Below are 26,277 nucleotides of genomic sequence, written 5' to 3'. Positions count from 1 at the left end.
CTGCTAGTCAATACAGGGCAGACAATAAAGAGTGGCCTGATCTTTTAAGCAGACATTGTTGCTAGGCAACAGGAAGGAAGTGGAATTCTCTTGAGACTGAGCAGAGATATCTGGAGTTGTCTTGAAAAGTTTTAGTTTGTTTGCTTCCCAGGAGACAGACAGGCAGAGGTCCTAAGGAGGTGTCTTATCAGTATTTTTCCCAAGCCTTTAAAACAGACTGGAGCAAAAGTTATGAAAATTTCAAAAGAGCCGAAACCGGTTTGGCTCAGTGGATAGAGCGTCAGCCTGCGGACTGAAAGGTCCCAGGTTCGATTGTAAAAAATCAATAAAATATATTTTAAAAAAATTTTCAAAAGAGGCTTGTTTGAAGGATAGGGGAGAAAGGAACTTTCTACTAACTAGAAACTCCTTGGTTTGAATTATCCCTGAGTTGTGAAAATAGCAGGGAGGATGGGGATGCAAGAATGTAGCCTTAAGAGTAACTTATTTTATTCCACAGTTCAAACAGAGGAGCCAACAAATGTGGGGTTTAATTATCAGGTGCTTCTCATAGATTGTGGAAGACCACATCAAAGAAAAAGAAAGACTTTTTCCCTGTCCTTACACTAAGGAAAAAAGAAAAGCAGGCAAATGGACAGTGATAATTGGTAACCAAGAAGGGTGAAAGACCTCTACATGAGGCTGTGATGGGAGCATCACCCATTGCATGTCCACCAGGTGTCTGGCACTACCCTATGCACCCAACATTTGTTATCTCCCTACACACAACACCCCTGTTTTCTAGATGAGGAAACTGAGGTTTAAGGCAGTTAAGTCATGTCCCCCAAGCCCACAGCTGCTGAACAGAAAAGTGGAATTTGAACCAGGTATGACTTAATCTGAAGGCCAGGCTCCTTCCTGAGCAAGGTAATGTCATGAGGAAGATAGTACCACAGATTATCTTGGGAAAAGATAGGGCAGAGAAAGCAGATAAGAAAATATTACGGCAATCCAAATTTGGTTTGAGGTAGTGGCTTAAGAAATGAAAAAGTAAGGGGCTGATCAGAGAAATTACTATAGGGAAATCTTGGTGACATACCCGATGTTCAGGGCAGAGGAGCAAGGAAATGAAAATGATAGGCTTCAAAACTGTAGCAACCAGAAAGAAAAGGGGGAGGCTCAGAAGAGAAGACTGGGGATCATCAGGTAAAAGCTAGAGAAGAGGTGACTTGGCTTCCAGATACATCAAGTTCCCATGGTGATGTTTTAAGAAATTGCCCCTGAGCCCCTGTGAGAGTTTCAGGCACCGCTGATACCATTACTAGGATGCTATCGCTGCTTCACAATTGCAATAAATGCAGACTGCTTACTTTTGCTACAATTGAAGATGCATAATATTCCAGCAGCTTCTAAAATATAGAGTGGTGAGCTGAGCTGGTCATGAGACATGGAATGGAGAGAGCTACTTGCTGTAAGATACTATCACAATGGTCCTGAAGGGCTCAAAGAAAAGGTAGTTCCTGGACTTTGGGGAAACTTGGCATCATGAGGGAGGGCCATTTGGGAGCAAGCAGTTCTAATCAAACCAAAGAGTGACTGTGTAGAGGGATGACTAATAGCTATTTTCTATGGAGGTGTGACTGAGTTGTAACCATCAGTAAAGTGTTGTTTGGAATGTCTTACTCCCTTTGAGTGTGCTGCCAAAAATCCTAGTATTTTAAACTGTAACAAAACCAATAATTTAAAATCTGATAGAAGGTGGAAGGACCTCAAGAGGGTCCCTTAGGTCAGTCAATGTGCATTTCCACCCTTTAGTGTCCAGTCAGTGGTCTGGGTCCAGCAGCAATTCTATGTCTGTAAGGACAGGATCTGAGCTACCCCCCTTCTTTAAACACTTCCTTAGATAGAATCTACTTAACTCAAAGCCTGAATATGGCTACCAATGAATCCAGATGTTCCTAGCAAGTGAAACAGTTTAGAGCAAAGAAAAGACTAATCCACCAGAGAGTTCATTCAAGGAAGCTTGATATGTCCCTGAGTTACTAGGGAGGGCCAAAAGGCCCCACAGGAACTGACTTCTTATCCCTCCTCATTTCTCTCACCTTTCCTCCCCTAAAACTCCCATTCCCTCCATCTCCCAGTATCTGTCCACATCCTCATAGGAACTGACTCCATCTCCCTCTCCATCCCCACCTCTCCACCCCCTACACCTCCCTACTCCAGCGTTATATGAAGGAACTTTTCCATCCACATTCCTGCCATCTCACTATGACTCTTTCTGGTTCATGTTATATCAACTAACTTTGGCTCCCTCTCCTTCCCAATAACCAGCCTAACATAAAATGCCCCCCTCTTGCTCTCCATATCCCCCATGTGCATATACTTCTCTATCCCACCCACAGGAACTAACTTCTACTCTCATTCCCCTCAATTACACCTGCGTATCTCTCTCTGGTCAAGCCCCATATGAAGACACCTTTCCTCCCTCCTCTCCCCCTACCCACAACTCCCATAGAGCTCTCTGGTTCATCCTCCCATAAACAGATGTCTGTGCTCTCTGTGTCAAAATCCCACTTCCACTGCCCTAAAGCTCTCTGGTACAGTCCAACATGAACTTACCTCTGTATCCTTTCCCTCCCATCACCCCCATCCCACAGCAGCTCTCTGCTCAGGCTGAGTGAATTAAAAACTACTCTCTCCTCTTCCCCATCACCCTCAAAGTCCCTAAAGCCTGAACTAACTTTAGTTAGTTCTGCACATGAACTAACTTTTGCCCTCTTCTCCCCCCCCCCCCCCCAATCACTCTTTTCTGCTCACATAGATGACTTCAGTCCCTCCACTTCCCAGTCCCATCTCACTCTCCAATATCTTGCTGATCCATCCCTAATTGAACTGAACTCTGCTACCTTCCCACCTCACTCCACCCTACACCCCCTACATCTCTCTAGTCCACCCACAAGTGCTGACCCCTATTCCCTCTCCCTCCGTGCTCATCACATCCACCCACTTCAGCTCTGTAAACAATCCCCATGAGCTGATCTACCCTGCCTTTCCCTCCCTAATCACGCCCCCCCCCACACACACACACATCCAGATTTTACCCAACTACTCCCCTTACAACTCCCTGGTCCAGCTGCACAAAAACTAACCTCTTCTGTTTTTTCTGTCCCTCATCTCCCCGACATCTCTTGTCCAGTCCCACATGAAATGACCTCTGCTCCCTTCCCTCACCATCACCCTCCACTCACTCTACAACAGTGGTTCCCAACCTTTCTTTGGCCATGCCCCACCTAAGCATCTCTAAAATCCTAATGCCCCCCCCCCCATGACATATAATTCTTATTATTCAAAAAGTGAACTATTCATGTGGAGGAAGCCTAAACGGCCATTAACTTGGTCTAAACAGTTTCTAAAAAACGTGGCAACCATGAAAGAGAAAAATAAAGGAAAAGGAGAGTTGAAGTACTGAGGAAGAAATCATTAAGAAATTGTTAAAAATAATAATATGAAGTGATATGAAAAAATAGCAAAAAAGTTTCAAAACATAATAAAGAAGTGAAATGCATAAATGTCACAGTATGTTTATATACTGTATACGAGGCCCTGAGAACCATAAGAAATGCAAAAAATTCACTGTTAATTACTCATTCTCAAATTGCCCCCCTGTGGGGTGTGTACCCCACATTGGGAACCACTGCACTACAACTTTCTGCATCATCTGCACCTGCACTGACCTCTCCAACCATTTCCTCCCCATCCTTCTCACTTTCTCCATCCATTTATTTGGTCCTGTCCCACACAAACTGACCCTAGCCCTCTCTCCATCCACATCCTCCCATCCTCTTGCAGCTTTATTTTATGCCTCCACATGAACTGGCCCCATCTCCAGCTCCCTGTCTCCATCTTCCTGAATCCCCTGCAACTCTCTGCTCTAGTCCCTCATCCACTTATTCTGTCCCTATTCCCTCCACTGAGTAACTGACAACCTATCTTACAATGGCTGCTTGGCACAGGAGACTCAGGGGGTTGGGGGTCAAGTCCACCAGGATGCCAGTGTCCAGGGACTGAAACCCACAGCCATGCTTCTTAACATGCTCCCCACCTAGGGTTGCTAGGTGAAATATAGGGCACCCAGGTAAAATGGAATTTCAGATCAACAATGAATAAAGAAACAACAACAAAGTCTGAATGGGACAAACCTGTATTAAAAACAATTTGTTGATTTGAAATTCAAATTGACCTAGATGTTTCTTTTTTTTAATTAGCTAAATCAGGCAACCCTATCTTGGAACTAGGATGCCCTCAGCAGTCTGAAATTCATTCTCTCCCCACCCTGTGTGGGTAAAGGAGCATTACATCCTTATTCATTTTCCATTCCAGCCCTTCATCCTCCCACCCTCAGCCTAGAGCAGAGACTTAATGCCATCTGCCAGGGATTCTCTTACAGGTCATCCCTTGTGGGACCAAAAGGGAACTGAACAAGGTCACCCAGTGCAACCTGATGCCAATATTCTAAGAAACCATCCAGCAAATAAACTGACCAGAGGTTGGCTGAATTAAACCTACTGTCATAAGAACCTGGATTTCCCTGATTTGTCCAAACATGAATTGCCAATAACTCTTTTTTGGCCTTACCCTTCATCAAAACCATTTTTAGGGCATCATTTAGGGTTACATGAAATGGATTCTTCTAGTTTTGACCACTGACAGGTTTCCAAGGCAAAGAAACAACTCATGCCAATAGTAAAGGATTATTTCATTTTCTGCCCACAGGCTGGTAAGGAGTTTGGGATCTACCAGACTGCCTTCAACACAATGGTTTAGAACAGTGGTTCTCAACCTTCCCAATGCCGCGACCCTTTAATACAGTTCCTCATGTTGTGCCCACCCACCATAAAATTATTTTCGTTGCTACTTCATAACTATAATTTTGCTGCTGTTATGAATAGTAATGTAAATATCTGATATGCAGGATGTATTTTCATTGTTACAAATTGAACATAATTAAAGCATAGTGGTTAATCACAAAAACAACATGTAATTATATATGTGTTTTCCGATGGTCTTAGGCGACCCCTGTGAAAGGGTCGAGACCCACAGGTTGAGAACCACTGGTTTAGAAGATTAACTCAGTCAAGGCCAAAGAACTCACTCTTAGAGAACAAAAGCTCAAACTAAGAAAGGCTTTATTTTAAGACAAAACAAACAGGAAAAAGACATCCAAATGCAAGTGAGAGAGTTCACTGTATTTTTTAAAAGAGAAAGCTGCACTTAGGTGTCAATTAAAACCAGAACCATTGTAGAGATGCCTGCTGTTTATGGTGACAAAGTTACAACATGTGTTTGTCTGAGAAGTCTTTCTATGGTGGCATAAATGTGGGACTGCATGACAAGAGTGAAGCAATACAAGGTAGAATGGCAAGTGGGTAAATGCTCTAATGTGCTCTTGTTCTGTTTTGAAGAATTAAAGAAAGCAGCAGGTCACCTCACAAAGAACTATATTGTCAAAAAACACTTACAAAAGTTGAAAATGGATGTGAGGTTGTTACTAAAGGTATATAGGGAGGTTAGTGGGGGAAAAACACTTGTGTTCTCAAAAACCAGGTTTCACACAATAACAGGCACTAAAACTAGTTGTGTGTGCTTGCAACAAGAGAGAATACTCTTAACGATGGCTGGTCTTTTTCATGACATGCAGGAAATCTTCCTCATTGACTTCCCCGTCTCCATCTCGATCAGCTTTATCGATCATTTCCTGCATGACAGTAAGGATTCAGGTTAGATTAATTCATAATGAAGCTAAAATGTGACCAAGCAACAGGCTTTTCTAATACTACATGAATAGACAATTGTCCAAGGTTCCTGAAAAGTTATCTGAAATCTAAGTCATACTTTGTCATATATATCACCTAGAAGGGAGCTCGAGTGGATTCCTAAAGCCTAACACTGAAAGTAAAACTGTCCATGTGTGTATTTTTCTGAGAGCAGGGTGCATAGGTTTGTCACACTACAAAAGGGAAATTAAGTGGTCAACAGAGGGACAAGAAAAAACACTAGTTTTCCTTCAAAGTGGTGCTCACATCAGACAAAATGTAACTCAGAAGAGTCACCCAGAGCTCCAACCAGGAATTCTGGGTTCCAGGCTGGTGCATTACAAACCTGAAGCTCCTCATCAGTGATGTCCTCACCCAACTCCTTGGATACACGTTTGAGATTGTCAAATGATATGGTCCCAGTTTCATCATCATCGAAGAGCTTGAAAGCTTTCAGGATGTCTTCTTTGGAATCTTTCTCGCACTTAACAAGTAGAACATAAAATACATGAGTAATGAAACACTGCAGTTATTCATTACTGTATAATCCCTCTGCCCTCCCCTACATCATTGCTTGGTCTTGGTGACAGCCTTTGTGACATAGGTCCTAGGAGATCAAACATCATTCAGGGTAGAAAAAGAGGACAAACTCAATGACATTACAAACCCTAGAAGCTAAAAAGGAACTTAATAAAGCACTGCACTTAACGCATTCTTTCTATACAAACCAAAGAGAAACTGGACTTGTTTTTAAAATACAGTAGGAGAGGGGTGCAGTTAAAATTAGGGAAAATATAGGGGCTGCACCTTGTCAAAATGTGAGATACTGTAATATTGTTGGTGTTTATAGGCTTTATTGCTTGTGGTTATCATATTGACATACCAGTTAAAGAAAGACAATAGCAAAAAAGTGACAGCAGTAGTACCTTCACTACAGAGGGTAACATGACTTTTCCTGTGACTATGGTCTTGAAGAGCTAACTTACCATTTTTTGAGTCATCACAGTCAAGAAGTCATTGAAATTCATTTTCCCTGTACCTTCTGGATCGATTTCACTTATCATCTTCATAATCTCTTCTTTCTTTGGTTCAAAGCCCATTGCTCTCATCACCACCTACAATGAAAACAGGAATATCTCAATATACACATGTAAATATAGCAAGAGCAAAAATGACAGTGTTGGGAGCATTAAGCCAGCATCTGCACTCATTTTATTGAATCACACTTGAGGTAAAGATAGGAAAACAGCACAGTGTATTCTTCCCTTGTTACTTTTTTCAGGGAGAAGAGGACAACGGGAGTAGAATGGTGACAAGGAAAGAAGACAACGAGGCACAGGAAAGGAAAGGAGGCAGAGCAGGAATGTACAGATCTTGCCTTGAGCTCTCTAACATCAATGGTCCCAGTTGAATTAGTATCGAAGAGATCAAAAGCTTGGCGTAGCTCCTGTATCTGCTGTGGACTAAGCTCCAGCTTAGGACTCACTCTTTTTGGCTGGGAAGATGATGCCACGCTTGTCTTCTTATGGCTAGAAGAAGCCTTTAGATGGTTTACAAACACATAAGCACAATATTATGTAACGTAGTCCATATATTACATAAAATAAAGACAACCATATATGCTTTTAAAATACTTTATACCAACCAATCCCAAAGCTTTGCTTAATTGGAGGGATAATAGGGTTTATTGGGAATAACAATCTTTCCATGCACCTCTATCCCTCCCTCTGTTTACTATTGTTTCTAGAAGCAAGGACCAAAAGCTAGCTAAGAACCAGAGTGTGGATAACTGTACAGATGACAAACATTCCCTGAATTCTAATTCTAGAATGTCCTTACAACAGCCACTCGCGGTACTCCGTTTCCCTCTAAGTATTAGTTCTGATTACTTCTAGATTTGGCCAAATATTAATAAGATGTACATTCTGTCAATATCAAATAATAAAACTCAATCCATTGGGCACATCTCTCTCTGCCTTCCCCAAGCAGGTCAGAACGTCTCCCGAATGGCCCTACATTTAAATTTCAAAATGAGCGTTAACAAATATCATAAACCTCCCCCCAAACACTGTGAGTCTAAGAGGGTTCAGACCTGCGGAGGTTCCGAGTCTTCTTTGGCCTGGAACAGCTTGCCCAGAGGGCCGCGCATGCCCGGGGGGCGGCTGCGGGCCGGCTGTGTGTTAAGAGGAGGCAGCGAAAAGGCACAGGCCCCCCCGCGAGGAGGCTGGGGTTTCTTCGGACCCTTCGGAGAAAGATAACAGAGTAAGGAGGGACATGCTGAAGCCAAGAACCGCACGGGAAAGACAGAGGGAAGGCCTAGACCTGGTTAAGGGCTAAGCCTCCAGAAAAGGGGCGCGGCAGAGGGCGGCACTCACCATCTCCAACCGACTCCCGCTCCCGGTTGTTAAGGTAACCAATGAATACTCACTAACTGGGCGCAGTTTCCCGTCGCGCCACGCGCGCAGCCCCGCTCCCCATTGGTGACGCGCTCGCCACCGCCGCTCGCCATTGGCCTAGACCTTGAGTGGGCGGGACCAACTGACAAAGGCCCCGCCCAAGTCTAGGAGCGCGCGCTCCAGGCGCATCCCTGACCTCATTGGGCAGGGCCACGCCTCGTGCGTAGATTGGGTGAGCCCGCGCCTAGCCGAGCAGGTCCCGGTCTTAAAGGAGCCTCCGCCTGTTCTTTGCTCACGCGGGCTCCAAGAAAAGGGTGGCGGCCAGCGACCGAAGCTCTGTAGGTACCGGCTGCAACTTTCAGGGGGGACGTTTACGGACGGGTAAGGGTCGCGACCTCTCCCTTGGAGGCTGCCTTGTGTTGGCGACTGGGCCGGAAGGCAAGAGGCTGGGTGGGGCGGTCCAGGTCCGGGCTTTATAGTCTGGCCTAACCAGCGGTTCTCAACCTGTGGGTCGCGACCCCTTTGGCGGTCGAACGACCCTTTCACAGGGGTCGCCTAAGACCATCCTGCATATCAGATATTTACATTACGATTCATAACAGTAGCAACATTACAATTATGAAGTAGCAACGAAAATAATTTTATGGTTGGGTCACAACATGAGGAACTGTATTTAAAGGGCCAGGAGATTGAGAACCACTGCCTAAGACTGAATTAGGGTCAGAGGGCCTCACACCTTATGTGTTGGAGTGCAGGTTATTCACGAGACCCAAAGAAGGGAAGGGACTGCCGAGCATTGTCGCACAGGTTCGAACGACTGGGGCTTAGAAGCCGAATCCACTTGAGGCTTTCTTTGAAGGTGTCCTTTTGAGAGTATCCCCCCCCCCACACACACACACCCAGACCTGGTTCCAAGTGAGAATCACTTGAGTTCTTCCCTGGCTAAAGCAGCCCAGGAAGGTGGTTGGGGGCCTGGGAACGGACTTGGGAATGAAGGAGATGAGAGGGAGAGGGCATCACAATACACTCTTTTTGACACCCAGACACTTGAAGGCAGATAGGGAGGAGCATTCCAGGGGAGACATTCTCCTGAGTCAAGTCACAGAGGAGTTTCAGAAGTGTGAGGCATGCTTGGAGGTGTATAAGGGGGCGGGTGTATGCAAAGGAAAGCTGTAGCGGAGGAGCTGCAAGTGCGGGGTCCACCCTCCTCAACCAGCCCTGTGTTAAGAGCTCTAGGGCTCCACGTAGCTTCGAGCCCTTACCTGCTTCCCCTCTGGACATTGGGGCAGTATTTAGGGAGGCAGGGCCCAGAGCAAAAGTTTTTCAGACTGAGAAAGGCCTGAGGTTTATTAGCATTCCTTAAATGAGAGTGTTTACACACCTGTCCTTTGCCCTCTTCCGCTTTGAACATGAACTGGGTCCAGACCTTTTGGTCAGGTTATATATGATTCCTTTTTTTTTCTGTCCCCTCCACATTAACCAGCTTCTAAGTTCTACCCTTAAGTGCCATTTATTTCTTTTCTTCTTTTTCACCTCTGCTGCTCCACTCCCAATGTGGGCCTTCAGCATCAGCCTCCCAACTAGTCTAAGTCCAAGTTCTCACCTTGGTCTGCAAGGCCTGGCATGACACACCCCCTCCTCTCCCCAGCCCCCCCAGCCCTGGGACACTGGCTTCCTTATTGGGCCTCAAAAGCACAGGCACACCCCTACCTTAGAACTTTTGCTACAACAGTCACTTCTGCCTGCTTGGTCCACTTCTCCCCCCCACCCCCCAGACTTTGTTTCACTATTGCCTTCTCAGTGAGCGACCCTAAGCTCCTTATTTAGCCCTGAAGCCCCCAGCACACCCAAGCCCCACCTCTTGCTCTACCTTTTTCCCCACAGTGCTTATCACCTTCTAACTTACGGTACCTTTTACTTATTTATTTTGTCTTTATTGCCCATCCAGCAAAAGGTTAGCTCTTTGAAGGCAGGAACCTTTGTTCACTACCAGCACACCAGTACCTGCAACAGTGAGAGGGGACACATACTAGGTGCTCAATAAATCTTGGTTGAAAAACTGGTGAGTAATCCCCCTGTTTCCTGCTTCTTACCTGTTTAGTCTACCCGGTTCTATCAGGTTAATCTTCCCAGTGAACAGCTCTGGTCAGGTCACCCCCATACTTTTACACCTTCAGTGGTTCCCCTGGGTACAGAGTAAAGTCCAGACTCAGCCTAGCATCTGAGCCTCCTGCCCAGTTTTGCCCCTGCTAGTCTTTCTTATTTTGTGTCCCTCCACACCCTACTTCCCAGTCAGTCTGTAGGTGGCAGACTGACAAGAAACAACTACACGTTCTGTCTTGACTGTGCACCAGCTGTGTGACTTTAGGCAAGTCGCTTGACCTCTCTGAGCCTCAGTTTGTCCTCTGTTGAATGAGACCAGTACCGTCTCCCTAACTGGATACAGGTTTTCAGGCAATATTAGTTCTTTTCTCTGATTTGCTCTTGTCATTCCACCTACCTAGCATGCCTGGAGTCTTAGACTTGGCTAAAATCCCTTCTCCATACTGCAGCCAGAGTGATCTTTTTGATCTTAACACTCACCCCGGCTTACAACTTCCAAGGGATACCCCATTTCCTCAAGTAACTTCTTAACCTTGCATGCTCTCCATTTTGCTCCCAATCTTTTTATTATCTTTTACAATCCTAAGTCAAGGATCTGGTTTGTTTTGTTGTTTTTTGTTTGTTTGTTTTTAGAGAGAGGGGAATGGAGGGACAGAGAGAGAGAGAGATCGTGCAGTTGCCTCCCATACACTCCCCAACTGGGGATCGAACCCACAACCTTTTTGGTGTACAGGATGATGCTCCAACCAACTGAGTCACCCAGCCAGGACTTTGCTCCCAATCTTGCTTCACACTCACCATGACATTTGTCATAATTGCCACAGCATGCTGGCTCTGTGCCATCACCTCATCATTCTCACCCTGAGCCATGGAATGTCTTTTAGGACACCCACCCCGTCCACTTGACTCACTCCTTCCGGCCTTGAGAGCTCAGCTCAGGGATTGCCTTCTGGACCCGGCTTCCTGCTCTGGGGTTACCCTCAGCAGAGCTCAAAGGCACTTCGGCAATGCTCTCCTAGGTCTGTCTCTCACACTAGGTGGTGGGCTCCTTCTTATGCAGGTTCTGCTTAGCAGTGGCCAGCATGTGGTGTCTTGTGAGGGAGAGAATGTAGGAACAAGTGAGCTGACACACCTGGGTGCTCTTTTACAAGCTGCAGCTCCCTTTTATCCCTGGGGCTTGTTTGGGCCCCACCGCAGCTCCGGGGTCAGCAGGAGAGATTGGCCTCCCTACAGGTGCAGTCTCTTAGACCAGCCACAGCAGCGCAGATCAACCCCGACTCCATTCCAGGCTCTTTGCTGGCCCTCCAGGGGCTCACAGCCTAGTGGGCCAAGACAGATGAGGAGGAAAGGTATAAACCAGTGTGCAAAGTGATAGAATGGTGCTAAGGAAGCTGCTAACCTTGCTTAGGGAGGGAGAAGGGGTTTCACAGCGGTGGCAGTTGAGCTAGGCCTTGAAGGATGAGGAGGAACTCACCATGGAGCAGAGAGGAGACCGCATATGCTAAAGCTCACAGGCATGCTGTTGGCTTTCCCAGTGGTCACCATATATTCAAAGCCAGGGCCTTTCTGTGTCCTAAAAGTAAATAGATAAGCAGAGAGATGGATGACTGACAGAAACATACAGATAACTCAAATCTGTGAAAGGACAAGGACAGAATATTCATCTTTCTCTGTCTGGTTTGACATGGACAGACTATCCCTTTCTTTTCTCTCCAGGACTCAGCCGTGTGGAACTTGTCCCAGCAGAAAGGAGAAATAGGCTTCACTCACTCTTCTCTTCATTGGATCCTGTCAGCAGCCCTCCTCCTCTTGCCCAGAAGTTGAGTGAAGCACTTGGATTTCACCAATAGAAGGTAGCTCTCTTTTCCTAGATTCTTTGCAGCCTAACACTTTGTCCCAGTGTATAGAAGAGCACACATATACTGGTTTTTAATGTATTCAGAGATCTGCCATGTTAAAGGAGAAAGACTTCAGGCTTCTGATTTGTGAACTTTAACAATCAGCGTCTCACACGTTGCTCTTTGGGGACTTATTTTCCCCTTCAGAACTGTTCTGAGTGAATGTGCAGTAAAGTAGAACTGAAATTTTACCATTTTCACCATTTTCAGGTGTACAGTTCTGTGGCATTTAGTAGATTCACATTGTTGTGCAGCCATCACTACATTCCATCTCCCAGAATTCTTTTCATCTTGTAGAACTGAAACTCTATTATATCTACTAAGCAGCCGCTCCCCAATTCCCTCCTCCCCAAGCCCCTGGCACCCAACATTCTACTTTCTGAATGTCAGAATGTCTCCTTTTTTGAATTTTATGTTATTGTGGAAAGAACACTGAACATGAGATCTATCCTCTTAACAAATATGTAAGTGTACACTACAGTATTGTTGGCTATGGGTACAATGCTGTTCAGCGAATTGCTAGAACTTATTGCTCTTGCTTAACTGAGACTTTCTGCCTACTGATTAGCAACTCCCCATTTCCTCCTCCCCTAGCCCCTAGTAACTCTTGATTCTATGAATTTTACTATTTTTATGTTGTTGTTGAATTTAACTATTTTAGATACCTTAGATAAGTAAAATTGTCTTTCTGTGACTGGCTTATTCACTTAGCATAATGTCCTCAAAGTTCACCCAAGCTATCACATATTATAGAATTACCTTCGTTCTAAGGCTGAGTAGTATGCCATTTTATATATATAGCACATTTTCTTCATTTATCTGTCGATGATATTTAGGTTATTTTCTATCTTGGCTATTGTGAATAATGCTGCAATAAAGCTTAGGAGGGCTCATCTCTTTGAGATCCTGATTTCAATTCTTTTGGGTATATACACAGAGGTGGAATTCCTGGATAATATGAAAATTCCGTTTTTAACTTTTCGAGGAACCTCCATACTGTTTCCCATAGCAGCGGCACCATTTTATATTCCCACCAATAGTGCACAAGGATTCCATTTTTTTTCACATTCTCATCAGCATGTTATTTTCTGTTTTGGGTTGGTTTGTTTGTTTGTTTGTTTGTTTGTTTGTTTTTATAATAGCCATCCCACTGGGTGTGAGGTAGTATCTCATTGTGGTTTTGATTGGCATTTCCCTAATGATTAGTGATGTTGAGCATCTTTTCATGTGCTCGTTGGCCATCTACAATGAAATGTCTTTTTCGGAAAAATGTCTATTCAATCAGACCTATTCTTGGTGTTCATTTTAACCTGAGCATATTAGCAATTAGGGGATTAAGGGGGATGGGTTGTCAGTGGGACCTGGCTCATTCCCCAGGATAGTCTTGGGTACCCCAGCCCCTAGAGACAACTAAAGTATCACCAAAGTTCTTACCTGGCTCATAGTATTTATACACTTTAAAATAATTTGTATATAATTTGATACAACATAGATTTGATTTTGTTCTTGTTTTCACAAGAGGCTGGTTTGCTAAGCATCGCATGAGACTTGTTTGAATGGTGTGGATCCATGTGGGCAAGATGGGTTTTCTTCTTTTCCCTCTAAGATCCCCCCCTAGAGATGGAGGGGGGACAGCTTTAAGGCTTCTTGCTTTTCTAGTAGGGCAGGTGGGCTATGGAATTGGCAACTGTGCTATTTGAATTGCAGGACTGTGAAGAATACTGGTGTGGATTTCCTGGGGCTGCTGTAACAAATGACCACATACTGTGGGGCTTAAAACAACAGACATTTCTGCCTGGCAGGCATGGCTCGGTGGCTGCATGTTGGCCTAAGAACCAGGAGGTCACAGTTGGATTCCTGGTCAGGGTACATGCCCTGGTTGTGGGCTCGATCCCCAGTAGGGGGCACGCAGGAAGCAGCCAATCGATGATTCTCTCTCATCATTTATGTTTCTCTCTCTCTTTCCCTCTCCCTTCCTCTCTGAAAAATATTTAAAAAAAGAAAAAGAAAAAGAAGGCTTCATCACAAACAGGACCATATTTGGAGCTGAAATGGAACAAGCAGTTGGCGAACCAAAGAAAGACCAGGTCACAGGGACACGTTTGACAGAAGACATTACAAAAGTGAGTACTGGCACAAAAAAGGTTAGCCCAAACCAGATAAGGGCAAAGTCAAGCACATACATACCAGTAAGCCATTGATAATTAGCTGTGGGTTAAACATTATATTAGGTACATTTATTAAATCAATTAATGTTGAATATTGTTTTTCTAGATAAGATAGATATCTTTATTTGAGGTACCAGCTACTGCTGTGTACCAGTGTCAGAACATAGTGGTTTAAAACAACACCCATTTCTTTGTTCACGATTCTATGGTTTGGGCTGGGCCTAGTGGGGAGTCCATGGCTGGTCTCCCCTGGGCTCACTCCCAAAGCTGCAGTCATGGGAACTTCCTAAGGTGTATGTTCCAGGTGGCCTCACTCGCCTGGCAGGAACTGCTGGCTGTCAGCTGGGTGCCTCAGTTTGCCTTCATGTGGGCCCAGCAGGCTAGACTAGGCTTCTGGGTAGAATGGCAGAAGCCTTCCTCAGGGGCGACAGGGGCAATAGCAAGGCCTCTCAGAGATTTTTCCATTCACTTTTAATGAATGCTGATGCTTCAGAAATGTAATCATGCCAAACTAAAATGTGTTTATATCAAATGTTAATAAAGGAGAATTCCCGTGGGCCACCGCATCCCCCTGGTTGGGGGGTCGAGCTCAGAGTGAAGTCTCCTCTGCGCCCTGGAGTTGAAGGTTCATCTGAGACTCTGTGTTCAGACGAACTAGCAGAGTCACGTGCCAGCTGGACTTCCTCATTTGAATAAATTAGGATTTTACTGATACTCAGCAACCAAAAAAAAAAAAAAGCCTAGATTCCAATGGTTCTATCAAAGGTTGTTCCAATACATTTAAACTACTAAGATCAAAAGAACACTTTCATCTGAACTTATTTATATGTTCTGTGTGAGACATCTCTGAAAAACAGGAAAACAAAAGGTTGGAAGGAACCCAGTGGCCTAGACATTCTCTTATCTCAAGATCATACTGCAATTAAAATAGCTTGTCTAGATGAATTCCTTTCCTATTAACACTCTCTCTAGAGCAAGAGTTTTGTTTTTGGAATACAAATTGGAAATCCTTAAATCACTTGTGATCCCGAACTAGATAACTTTAGGTTAAGAATATATTTTGAAATGTGAAAGAAATGTATACTTAAGTAGTTGGAAGCAGTAGATAGATATAGATATATAGATGGACAGATAAAGATTGGGCACTTATATATTTTTTTTCAATTACAATTGACATACAATATTCTGTTGGTTGTGGGTCTACAGCATGGTTATTGGACATTTATATGACTTGTGGGGGGATCACCCCAATAAGTGCCCATCTGGCACCATGCGCAAGTATTGCAATGTTGTTGACTGTATTCCCTATGCTGTAGCCAGTATTATCTATAATAGCTGAGATATGGAAGCAAACTAAGTGTCCATCAATAGACGAATGAGTAAAGAAAATATGGTATATATATAAAATGGGCCCCTTCTTGGTTTGCCTTATTACATTTAACCTTTCTTTTTGTAAATTTAAAAGATATGTACCTGGATTTGTTTACGTTTTTTAAGAATGTTTGAGAATATATATCACAGTGAATCAGAAAAAAATACTCTCTAAGATGTTGATTTTATAACTCCCCTCAGTAACCCATTCTTGAGTTTCGTTACCTGTTTCCAGTCTGGAGTTTTACTCTTCCTTCTAATACATGTTCCTTGTCCATTGTGCCCACTTCCCCTGCATTGTTTCTCATGGCCATGAAGAGGGGTTATTTCACCTGATCTCTAACTGCGTGGCATTATAGGTGTGATGAAAGACATCAGCCCCACTTTAGACCCAGGCAGACTTTGCAGAAACCTAGAGAAATCAATTTAGAGAAGCGGGGAGGGTCAGAGTTATTTGAAGAAAAAAAAAACTGAACTTGGGAGGAGGGGACGAGAGAGGATTGCCAAAAACAGGACTGAATGGGATTAGTGTTTAATTTGCCTACACCCTGGGAATATCTTAGAAATTTCAGTCAAGGTGCAAGTTATTGAGCATGATATGATTACATGTACGTGGGAGTAATCAAAACAGTGTAGGCAAGACTGAGTTGAAAAGATCAAGTATGGTGGGAGTGGCATAGTGAGACCTGGACAAATGATGCCAAAGCTCCAGAACCATCTGCAGATGCCCAGTGGACCCCAATAAAAATGTCATTCCTAATGGGACACCAGGGTGGCAGGGGTGGGTCTATAGAAGGGGCCCTGGCACCCCTGGAGTCTCCTGCATCTCAGTTGTATAGGTATGTAAGGAATAAGTAGGTGAGTTTGCTTGTGTGTGCTTAATCAGGAACAGAATTTCTTTAAGATTTTTACTTTCTAGACCCCACTTTGATTTACTATACATTAGCTTAGGAAAAATGGGGGTTTGTCATCTTAAGGAAGTCCAGACTTGGTTTTAGAAAGACCTGAGAGAGAGGAAGGATATCACAGGTCCTCCTTTGGGGACGCTTGTAGCCGGCATAATAAACATGCAGCAGCCACAATTTTGCATTGACTCCATGGAGTGAGAATATTTAAGTGCTTACACGTGGTACTCTGTCCTTCCATTATTTACCAGAGTTGGAATTTAGCTAAGAAAGTGTCCATGTTGCAGGAGCTGAGATGTAAAGATTAAATAGAGCTCTTTTGCCCGACCGTGGTGGCTCCCTGGTTGATCATCAACCTACGAACCAAGAGGTCACAGCTCAATTCCCAGGCGGGGCACATCCTCGGGTTGTGGGCTTGATCCCCAGTGCAGGGCATGCAGGAGGCAGCCGATCAATGATTCTCTCTCATCATTTATGTTTCTATCTCTCTCCCTCTCCCTTCCTTTCTGAAATCAATAAAAATATATTTTAAAAAAAATACTAGAGCTATCCCGGATTCATTGACCTCAGAGCTCAGAGAAGGGAAAGCAAAGCCCTGGGCCTGGCTAACAGATCACCCATCTTCACGGAAGCCCCACCAGCAAATGCCATTGGATTGTAACAGTCTTGGGCATACTAAGGCGAGAAATGGTTAGACAGTGAGCCCAATGCCACCCAGCTCAGCCCGATAGGGTCAGGGAGAAAAAGGGCCTGACTTTCTCTTACAAGTATGAAGACTGGGCTCTCTTTCTCATGTTTTAAGTTCACTCTGATGTTGAGTGGGAGCATGTTTTGTTTTTGTTGTTTGTTTGTTTTGCCTTATAAGTGCCCAGAAATCAGCTACCAGAAGCAAAAGATATCACTTTTGGTTTTTTTTCCACATTGTCCAGTGTTTTATGTGTGTGTTTTTTTAATATATTTTTTTATGGATTTCAGAGAGGAAGGGGGAAGGAGAGAAGGATAGAAACATCAAGGATGAGAGAGAATCATGATCGGCTGCCTCCTGCAGGACCCCCACTGGAGATTGAGCCCGCAACCCGGGCATGTGCCCTGACCAGGAATCGAACTGCGACTACCTGGTTCATGAGTCAATGCTCAACCACTGAGGCATACCACCTGGGCCATATTGTTCAGTTTTGATCATAAGGCGTTTACGTTCTTTCAGAGCTGCCTCCTTTGCCTTTCACTGAACACACAGCAGATATTGGGTCATCAGTGCAGCCAAAGTCTTTCTCAGTTTCATTTGCTCTCGCTCTTCCCTCCTCACTGATCCCAGGAGAAGAGGTTGCCACCGGGGATAGAATACCAGAATTCTATAAAGCTTCTAACTTGGTTCAAGAAGGGTTTCAAACAAAGAGATGGACCTGCCATCTCAGTGGCTCATGACATGTGAGTTCAGGCTCTTTGTAGGTTCCAGTTCTCACTGTATCTGTGCCCCCTGCCGTCCCTCTCTCTCCACAGGCTAAAAAGTGCACGGTGATTGGAGGCTCTGGGTTCCTGGGGCAGCACATGGTGGAGCAGTTGCTGGCAAGAGGCTACACCGTCAATGTGTTCGATATGCGGCAGGGTTTCGACAACCCACAGGTGCAGTTCTTTCTGGGGGACCTCTGCAACCAACAGGTAATGGGCCAACCAGCCTTACCTATTTCCCATCGGCCCCAAATGGAAAGCGGTGGACTTCCCCTGCTCAGAAGCCAGGCACATTGTTGTTCCAAAAAATTTTTATTTTGAAAAATATTAAAGTTAGAGGAAAGAATTTGACACACACCCACATTCTTACTCCTCAGATAAATAACTGTCATTTCTGTCCCTACTACTTCACTCTGCCATGGTAGTGCAAAAGCAGCCTGGGCAATACATGCATGAATGGACATGGCCATGTGCCAATTAAACTTTATTTACAAAGTTGATCATGGACTGTAGTGTAGCTGGTAAGCTGCTACTCCAGAGTGTGTACCCAAAAGTACAATTCTGGGGTTTTTTAATTTTTCTATTATTTTTAAAAAATGTTTGTATTGATTTCAGAGAGGAGGGGAGAGGGAGCGAGAGAGAAACATCAATGATGAGAGAGAATCATTGATCAGCTGCCTCCTGCATGTCCAACACTAGGGATTGAGCCTGCAACCCGGGCATGTGCCCTGACCATAATTGAACCATGACCTTTTGGTTCATAGGTTGACGCTCAACCACTGAGCCATACCAGCGGGCTGCCAGGGATTGTTTAAATTTTTATTCAGATATAACTCACATTCCATAAATTTTCTATTTTTTAAGTATTCAATTCAGTGGTTGTTAGTATATTTATAAAGTTGGGCAGCCATCACTACTAATTCCAGAACATTTTCATCGCCCCAGAAGAAAAACTCCAGGCACATTAGCTTCCCATTTCCTCTCCTACTCACCCAGCCACTCATCTCCCGTCTCTGTGGATGTGCCTATTCTGGACATTTCATACACGTGTAATTATACAGTGTTTGTCCTTTTATGACTAGCTTCTTTCACTGAACATAATGTTTTCAAGCTTTACCCATGTCAACAAAGTATTAATATTTTGGATTTTGTTAGATTTTTGCCAAACTGCTTGACAAAGCTGCTACATCAATTTTTCGTCCCCAAGCAGTGTGGGAGTACTCCCATTGCTGCATATCCTTGCCAACACTTGGTACAGTTAGTCTTTTTGGTGTCACTGTTGGGCAATGCTTAATCACATGTCCTCCCTGTTTGGGAGTGAGAATGAGATCATCACTGAATGCTGAAATCAGTTGGTAGAAGGTTGCTGGGGAGGAAGCTATTCACACAGTCTCAAATGATCACCCCACTGAATCACTTTTAAAAATTGTTTTTAATCTTCACATGAGGATATTTTTTCAATTGCTTTTCAGAGAGAGTGGAAAGGAAGGGGGAAGGGGATAGAGAAAGAGAAACATCAATTGCCTCCCACACATGCCCCGACTGGGGCCGGGGATGAAATCTGCAACCCCGGTATGTGCTCTCGGCTGGGATTGAACCCTTGACCCTTCGGTGTGAAGGCCGACACTCTAACCACTGAGGCATGCCAGCCAGCGCCCACAGATTACTTGTTAATTACACAAAGAAAGAGGTACCTTTTTGATGGCCAGAATCTGACAGCCATCACCTTAACCAAGTGATCAAAGCCAACATGCCAAAAGTATTAGGCCTGAATCTAATCATGAGGAAACAGACTAATCCAAATTGAGGGACACTCTGAAATAACTGGCTTGAAAAGTGACAGTTTTCCAAAAGACAAAAAAATAATAAGATAGGGAGATTGTTCCATATTCAAAGACTTAGAAGAGGTACGAGGACTAAATACAACATGTGATCAATCTATGATTGGATCCTAGATCCAAATATGAAAATGGCTATAAAGGACATTATTGGGACCATTGGGGAAATTTAGATATAGACTAATTATTGGACAAGAGTGTCCTCTCTGTTACATTTCTGCATGTGATCATTGTTTTCTGGTTATTTAGGAAGATGGCTTTGTTCTTAGGAGATGCTAGGTGAAGAGTTTAGAGGCAAAGTAACCTGATGTCTGCAACTTACTCTCTAATGGTTTCAGAAAAAAAAATCATATGTCTATGTGTGTCTACATAGAGGGCATTGCGACACAATATTAATCATCAGTGAATCTAGGCACATAAATCATGGGCGTCTTTGTCTTGGTAATGTTAGCATCTATTGATGATCATTCTTAGATCTTATTACTTATTTAAGGCTTTGCCAAATGGTGACATGCTATCATTCTTACTTTGTTTCTTACCCCAGATCTTTGTAACCTATGCAGATTAAGTGTGTGACTCCTTCCCTTTATTTACCAGTTTGCAAAAGGAATTCGTATTTTACTGGTGATCAAATTGTCCCTTCTTTGGCCAGTGGGAGCCTTTATAAATTGGCTCTTAGTCCTTTTAGCAGGACCCCAGGAGTCTTGGCGAGCTTTCTCGCTTTCCAGTATGACAGGTGTTGCTGGCTTATCTCATCTATTTCCTGCCCCAGATCTGCAATCAGGCATTGCTCTGGGGAGCTCTGGTTCCTCTTAGCAGTAAATTAAACATACCTGTTTTCAACCCCTTTAACACTATACTTTCCATCCGGAAGACAAAACGGGCTGGGTGCTTAACATGTTAAGGTTGTTGTTTTATGTCTAGTTTCACAGAAAAGAATACTCGTGTATATTGGCCATTTACACTGTCATGTTGTGGGACTTTTTCATATGGTTTATAATTTGTGTCTATAAGCTCATCTTCCCCAGAAGTTTTACCCTCAGGTGTCCTGAATCATGCCCTTACCCCATGGCACAGATGTTGCCTCTGGCCGAGTCCCACCGGCTTCTTTAGGGACCAGTTAATGGGGAGGGGGCGATTAAAGGGACAGCATTGTTTCTTTCGCATGTACTGCTGCACTGTTTGAATCTTTTACAATGAGAATGCATTTCTTTGTTAATTGTAGAATTCTAAAAGGGCAAGACACCTATGCGCCACAGATTGGAGAGTGGGAATGTGAGGAGGCTGTTTACTTGTGTAAGGCGGGAGTGATTTGTTTTGTCTTTGTTTGCTTTTCCAGGACTTGTACCCAGCTCTGAAAGGTGTAAGCACAGTTTTCCACTGCGCATCACCCCCACCATCCAGTAACAACAAGGAACTCTTTTATAGAGTGAATTACATTGGCACCAGGAACGTCATTGAAACTTGCAAAAAGGCTGAGGTTCAGGTAAGGGGAAGGCTGGAGTGAGTGCTGTCACACATTTCTGTGCATGAGTCTGTCCCTGGCTCTCTCTTCCACTCCGTTGGCCTCTGTCTGTGCTCAGGCCACTGTGCTCTGCCTTAATTCAGTGAGTCTAAGGATGAATCTCAGTGTGTGGTAGGACAAGTCACCCCTAACCACGTTCTTCAGAATTTGCTTGGTTAACCTTAGCCCTTTCTTCGTCCATATACTTTTTTTTTAATGTTTTTAAAATTGATTTTAGAGAGGAAGGGAGAGAGAGAGAAAAACACATTGATGTGAGAGAGAAATTTCCATCAGTTACCTCCCATACATGCCCCAACCGAGGATCAAACCTGCAAACTGGGTATGTGCCCTGACTGGGAATCAAACCCGCCCCCTTTTGGTATATGGGACGATGCTCCAACCAACTGAGCCACACTGGCCAGGGTTAATCCATATACTTTTTAGGATCAGCTTGTTGAGTTGATAAAGCCTACTGGAATTGTTATTGTACTTGCATCAAACTTAAAGGTCATTTGGGAGAGAATTGACATGCTTTCAATATTGAGTCTTCCTATCCGTAAATATATGTGATCTCTCTTTATCTCTCTCTTTAATGCCTTTCAGTAGAGTTTTATACTTCATAGTGGTTTTTTACATCTTTTGTCAAATTTATCCCTATGTGACTCATTATGGTTATTGAAATATCTTTTACATCACATTTTCAATTGCTAGTGTATAGGAACACAGTTGATTTTTGTGTATTGATTTTGTACTCAGCAACTTTGCTGAACCCTTAACTTTAATATTCTCTGTCTATTCATTGTGTTTTCTGTGTCCACATTTCCCATATCTGTGAATGTTGATAGTTTTGTTTCTTCTTTTCAAATTATTATACTTTGTTGTTTGTCTTATCCTAGGACTCCAGGACAGTGTTGAATAAAAGTGGTTGTTATTATTCAAGCCCGGCCAGTGTGGCGCAGTGGTTGAGCAACAGCCTATGAACCAGGAGGTCACATTCCATTAGCAATCAGGGCACGTGCCTGGGTTGCGGGCTCGATCCTCAATAGGGGGCATGCCGGAGTCAGCAGTTCAATGATTCTCTCTCAAAATTGATATTTCTATCTCTCCTTCTCTCTCTTTCTCTGAAATCAATACACACACACACACACACACACACACACACACATATATATATATATATCAAGATACTCTAAAAAAAAAGATATGATTCAAGCTAATGATATTCAGTGTTGGATGAGATTCCTTTATCTAGATGGGCTGGGAGCTGGAGACCCTCATAAGAGCATCTTCCTTTTGAATAGTATTTCTCAAGTGGGCAAGGGTGTGTGCCTGCATGTGCTGACATGCCAAGGTTTGTGTCAGAATCAGCAGGGGTCTTCTTCAGACAGATCTCCCTCAGAGTTTGTGGGCTATCCTTCTGCCATGGAGAATCACTCCCACAGTGAGATACCATGAATAATGGAAGTCTGTTCTATCCCTCAGTTGTGATAGGAGAGAAAAAATGTGAAATCTACTATATTAGCATGTAATGCCATAATGTGCCTGGGATCCTTGTAGCTGCAAAAGATGGTGATCTTTGGATTATTTTAAGAAAGCCTGAAAAGTGAAGGCACTACAGTCAATAATTTGTATAGTGCCTTGCATACAAGGGTCATGAACAGGTACCATTTGATCCTCTTTCATTCACGACCATTGGAGTGTTTAATTAGGGATCATTCCTGACTGTATTTTTTTTTTCATCTTCCTTTCTCCTCTACCAGAAACTCATTTTAACCAGCAGTGCTAGTGTCATTTTTGAGGGCGTTGACATCAAGAATGGAACTGAGGACTTCCCTTATGCCATGAAACCCATTGACTACTACACGGAGACGAAGATCTTGCAGGAGAGAGTACGTACCTGAGAGCTGGTTGAGTGAGTGACGGGCAAGTGCCAGGAACATCTGAAGGGCTTAGATTCCTAAGAGAAATATCTGTGAACATGTGAAGTTAGTATTCTGAGGCCTAAGTACCTAACTTGGGAAGTAAAATTTGTGGATGAAATTCAGTTTAAAAAATCATAACAAACTAGCTTAAGGTGGCCAGACACTGTTCTGAGTCTTTTACAGGAACTGCCTCATTTCAACGTCATGAAGACGCCCTAAGGTAGGTACTATTATCATCACCAGATTACAGGTGAGGGCAGTTGATGCCCAGAGATTCAGAAGGTCCCTGAGGCCATGCAGCTGGTAGGTGGTGGAACCAAGGCAGTTTAGCTCCAGAGCCTGCACTCCAGCTCACACTATGCAGGGTTGGTTACTCAGTTGCTATAGAAATCAGAAAGTAGGCAATTTATGGTGATCCAAAGTATGCAGGCAGAACTTGGGCTTCACACACAAGGAGTGTGTTTGCATTTGAAACACCTTCCTGGTGGCACCCTTGTTCCCCTCCCTTCGTAAAATTAAATGGCAGAAGGATCTTGCTTTATTTTAAGGAAAAGTACTTTTCTACTTGACAGCCTGGTTTCTGCGAGAACCCAGATTTAGCAGAAGTCTGAGTTGAGTAACAGGCACCAGGCCTTCAGACTCCGAGCTCTGGGGACCTTGACAGCAGCTAGTTCCAGGGTTAATGTCCAGGGAGGGCACTGCCGTGAGGACAGCCTCGGCTGAAGGCCATGAATGCTCATCAGCCACAGACAGCTTGCCTTAGCTGTGGTGCTGGGGGTTTACCTCTCCCAGGAGTTTGTAGCACACCACAGCCACTAAACCAGAGTTTATTGTCCAATTGGCATGAGTGCCCCCGCACTACCTGAGGGCCTGCTGCCTGTTTGCTATTACTCCAGCTCAGAAAGTCCCAGGACAACTCATCTTCAGAGAGACACAAGGTCCTCCCCTCTCCAGGGAGTAGAGGCCTAGCCTTTTGCAAGCTGGAGTCCTGTCCCTGCCCCTTAAGCATAGAGAGCCTCACAGAACTCCCACCTTCTTGGACTTGACCGAGAGAGCACCGAAGCATCCAATGGGCCCTGTGCACTCACCGAAGGTGCCTGGGACTCCCACCCTTTGTGCTCAGGAGCTGCAAGCCGCAGCTATGGCCCAGACCTTTGGTGTGTCACTTGCACTGACTTTCGGTGCTTATTGGGAAAAAGCAAAGCCTGAAAACACCCAGAAGTAACCCCCTAAAGCGTCCTGTCAGCCGTTGTTGGCGCACAGTAACTCACTGTCGGTGTTCAGACCTCCCAACATAGAAAATGAATGTGGTGTTGATTTAGGACCCCTTCACCTCTCTTCTTTTTAGTAACAGAGATGAGCCTTGGTAGAGGGCATTGGAAGGCTTATTTAGTCATTTCCCCCATTGCCATGGGGACCAGGGGCCTGGCGGGAAGAGGAGAGACAGCTCTGGGAATCTAATGCGAGGCCAATTTTTCACTGTTGGGCAGCTACAATGGTTCTAAACTCAATAAGTCACTTCAACTCTCTGGCACCCAAATATATACAAAAATTTTGCCACTGTAGAGTAGAGATCCTAGGTGAGGTGATAACGATTCTTACCAAGTGTACTTACAGAAACAATTGGCAGGGCCATCTCATTTCATTAGCATGCAGCCCTGTCAGGGTAGGCACTGGCACATTCCCTATTTTTACCAATAACATAACAAATCCTTCAGGAAGTTGTGTAACTTTTGAGGCGAAACCTGTTTCTTTGTACTTTATGCCCTTAAATTCTAGTTTGTCCGTTAAGCCACACAGTGGATGACAGGAATAGTGGCTGTCTCCTCTTGAGTGCTTACTAGGTACTGGGCACTGTTCTGAGGACTTGACCTGAACTGGCTGCCCTGTTTCTCCCATACCCTTCACCTTCTCAGGCCCTTCTTTGTGACCCACGTGGATTCATCAGAGCCCCTTACTGGGAGGTGGTGCTCAGCACTAGCCAGGGCAGCCCAAGACTGGCAGAAACGTGCTGTCAGCACATAGAGCTTAAAGCCAGAGCCCCTTAGGTGGCAGCAGCCTCGTGGGAGGTTCAGGGTTGACTGGCTCACCGTAACCCCCAGATCTTTCCCACAAAAGGCTGCCAAGGCTCATCTTCCCCTGGCTGCATTTGTGCATTTTAGTCTTGAACCCAAACCCAGGCCTTTCTGTTTGATCTCACTGGTTTTGACCCAGCTGTCTCCTGCATTTTCCAATTTTGATGGTGGGAGTGGAGGGGTAGAGAAGTATGCAGAATTATACCACTCATTGATGCAGGTCTTCAGCCCCGGGCAGTGGGCAGTACCCGTGTCCCCTGTGGGAGGTGCTGCTTAGCCGGTACAGCACGTCCACTGCTCCTTCTGTTCTCCTTCAGGAAGTCCTGGGTGCCAATGATCCTGAGAGGAATTTCTTAACCACAGCCATCCGCCCCCATGGCATTTTCGGCCCAAGGGACCCCCAGCTGGTCCCCATCCTCATTGAGGCAGCCAGAAAAGGCAAGATGAAGTTCATGATCGGGTAAGTCGGCCCATTGTTGCTTTTCAGCGAGATCCCCTGAACCCATGTAACAAAGATCAGTTACATTCAGCTCTCTTCTCTTTTTTTTTCTTTTGTTATTCCTCACTCAAGGATATTTTTCCGTTGATTTTTAGAGAGAGTGAAAGGGAGAGGGAGATGGACACAGAGAGAAACATCGATGTGAGAGAGACACATCGATTGGTTGCCTCCCACATGTGCCCAGACCAGGGCCAGGGATTGAGCCTGCAACTGAGGTACATTCCCTTGACCAGGATCGAACCCAGGACCCTTCAGTCCATAGGCCGGATGCTTTATCCACTGAGCCAGACTGGCTAGGCCAATTCTCTTCTTATGTGGCCTTCTCTACTGCCCTCTATGTTCATTTGCTGAGACTCC

The 26,277-nt window shown here is 44.5% G+C and overlaps 2 protein-coding genes across 7 annotated transcripts in view; one reads left to right on the top strand and one right to left on the bottom strand.

Moving 5' to 3' along the window:
- Window positions 1–5,147: 5,147 nt before the first annotated feature.
- On the bottom strand, window positions 5,148–8,248 carry CETN2 (centrin, EF-hand protein, 2). The gene is made up of 6 exons (XM_005866125.2): window positions 8,168–8,248; window positions 7,885–8,034; window positions 7,171–7,332; window positions 6,779–6,907; window positions 6,139–6,276; window positions 5,148–5,734 (listed from the first exon to the last, which is right to left on the bottom strand). The coding sequence occupies exons 1-6, from the start codon at window positions 8,168–8,170 to the stop codon at window positions 5,645–5,647; spliced, it is 672 nt and encodes a 223-aa protein (XP_005866187.1). The 5' UTR covers window positions 8,171–8,248; the 3' UTR covers window positions 5,148–5,644.
- Window positions 8,249–8,401: 153 nt separating this feature from the next.
- NSDHL (NAD(P) dependent steroid dehydrogenase-like) overlaps window positions 8,402–26,277 on the top strand; it is a 22,781-nt gene continuing 4,905 nt past the window's right edge. The window contains exons 1-8 of one of the 6 annotated variants that reach the window (XM_014539614.1): window positions 8,402–8,526; window positions 10,137–10,250; window positions 12,008–12,144; window positions 14,191–14,312; window positions 18,134–18,292; window positions 21,260–21,406; window positions 23,185–23,313; window positions 25,739–25,881. In XM_014539614.1, the coding sequence (XP_014395100.1) occupies window positions 14,241–14,312; window positions 18,134–18,292; window positions 21,260–21,406; window positions 23,185–23,313; window positions 25,739–25,881 (650 nt within the window). In that variant the 5' untranslated portion in view covers window positions 8,402–8,526; window positions 10,137–10,250; window positions 12,008–12,144; window positions 14,191–14,240. Of the gene's footprint in view, window positions 8,570–10,136; window positions 10,251–12,007; window positions 12,145–14,175; window positions 14,313–18,133; window positions 18,293–21,259; window positions 21,407–23,184; window positions 23,314–25,738; window positions 25,882–26,277 lie in introns of all 6 variants that reach the window. The other 5 variants (XM_014539613.1, XM_005866124.2, XM_014539616.1 and 2 more) reach the window with 5 other exon arrangements.

The sequence above is a fragment of the Myotis brandtii genome, unplaced genomic scaffold, assembly GCF_000412655.1.
Source record: "Myotis brandtii unplaced genomic scaffold, ASM41265v1 scaffold2207, whole genome shotgun sequence".
NCBI classification, from domain to species: Eukaryota; Metazoa; Chordata; class Mammalia; order Chiroptera; family Vespertilionidae; genus Myotis; species Myotis brandtii.
The sequence above is the reverse complement of the archived record's forward strand: the minus strand, read 5'-3'. Positions and strand labels throughout refer to the sequence as shown.

Excerpts from the sequence above, each read along its gene's own strand:
- CETN2 (XM_005866125.2), bottom strand. Across the intron at positions 6,277-6,778 it reads CTGTGATGACTCAAAAAATG|TGCGAGAAAGATTCCAAAGA; the intron begins GTAAGTTAGCTC and ends CTACTTGTTAAG. Across the intron at positions 5,735-6,138 it reads TCACTGATGAGGAGCTTCAG|GAAATGATCGATAAAGCTGA; the intron begins GTTTGTAATGCA and ends ACTGTCATGCAG.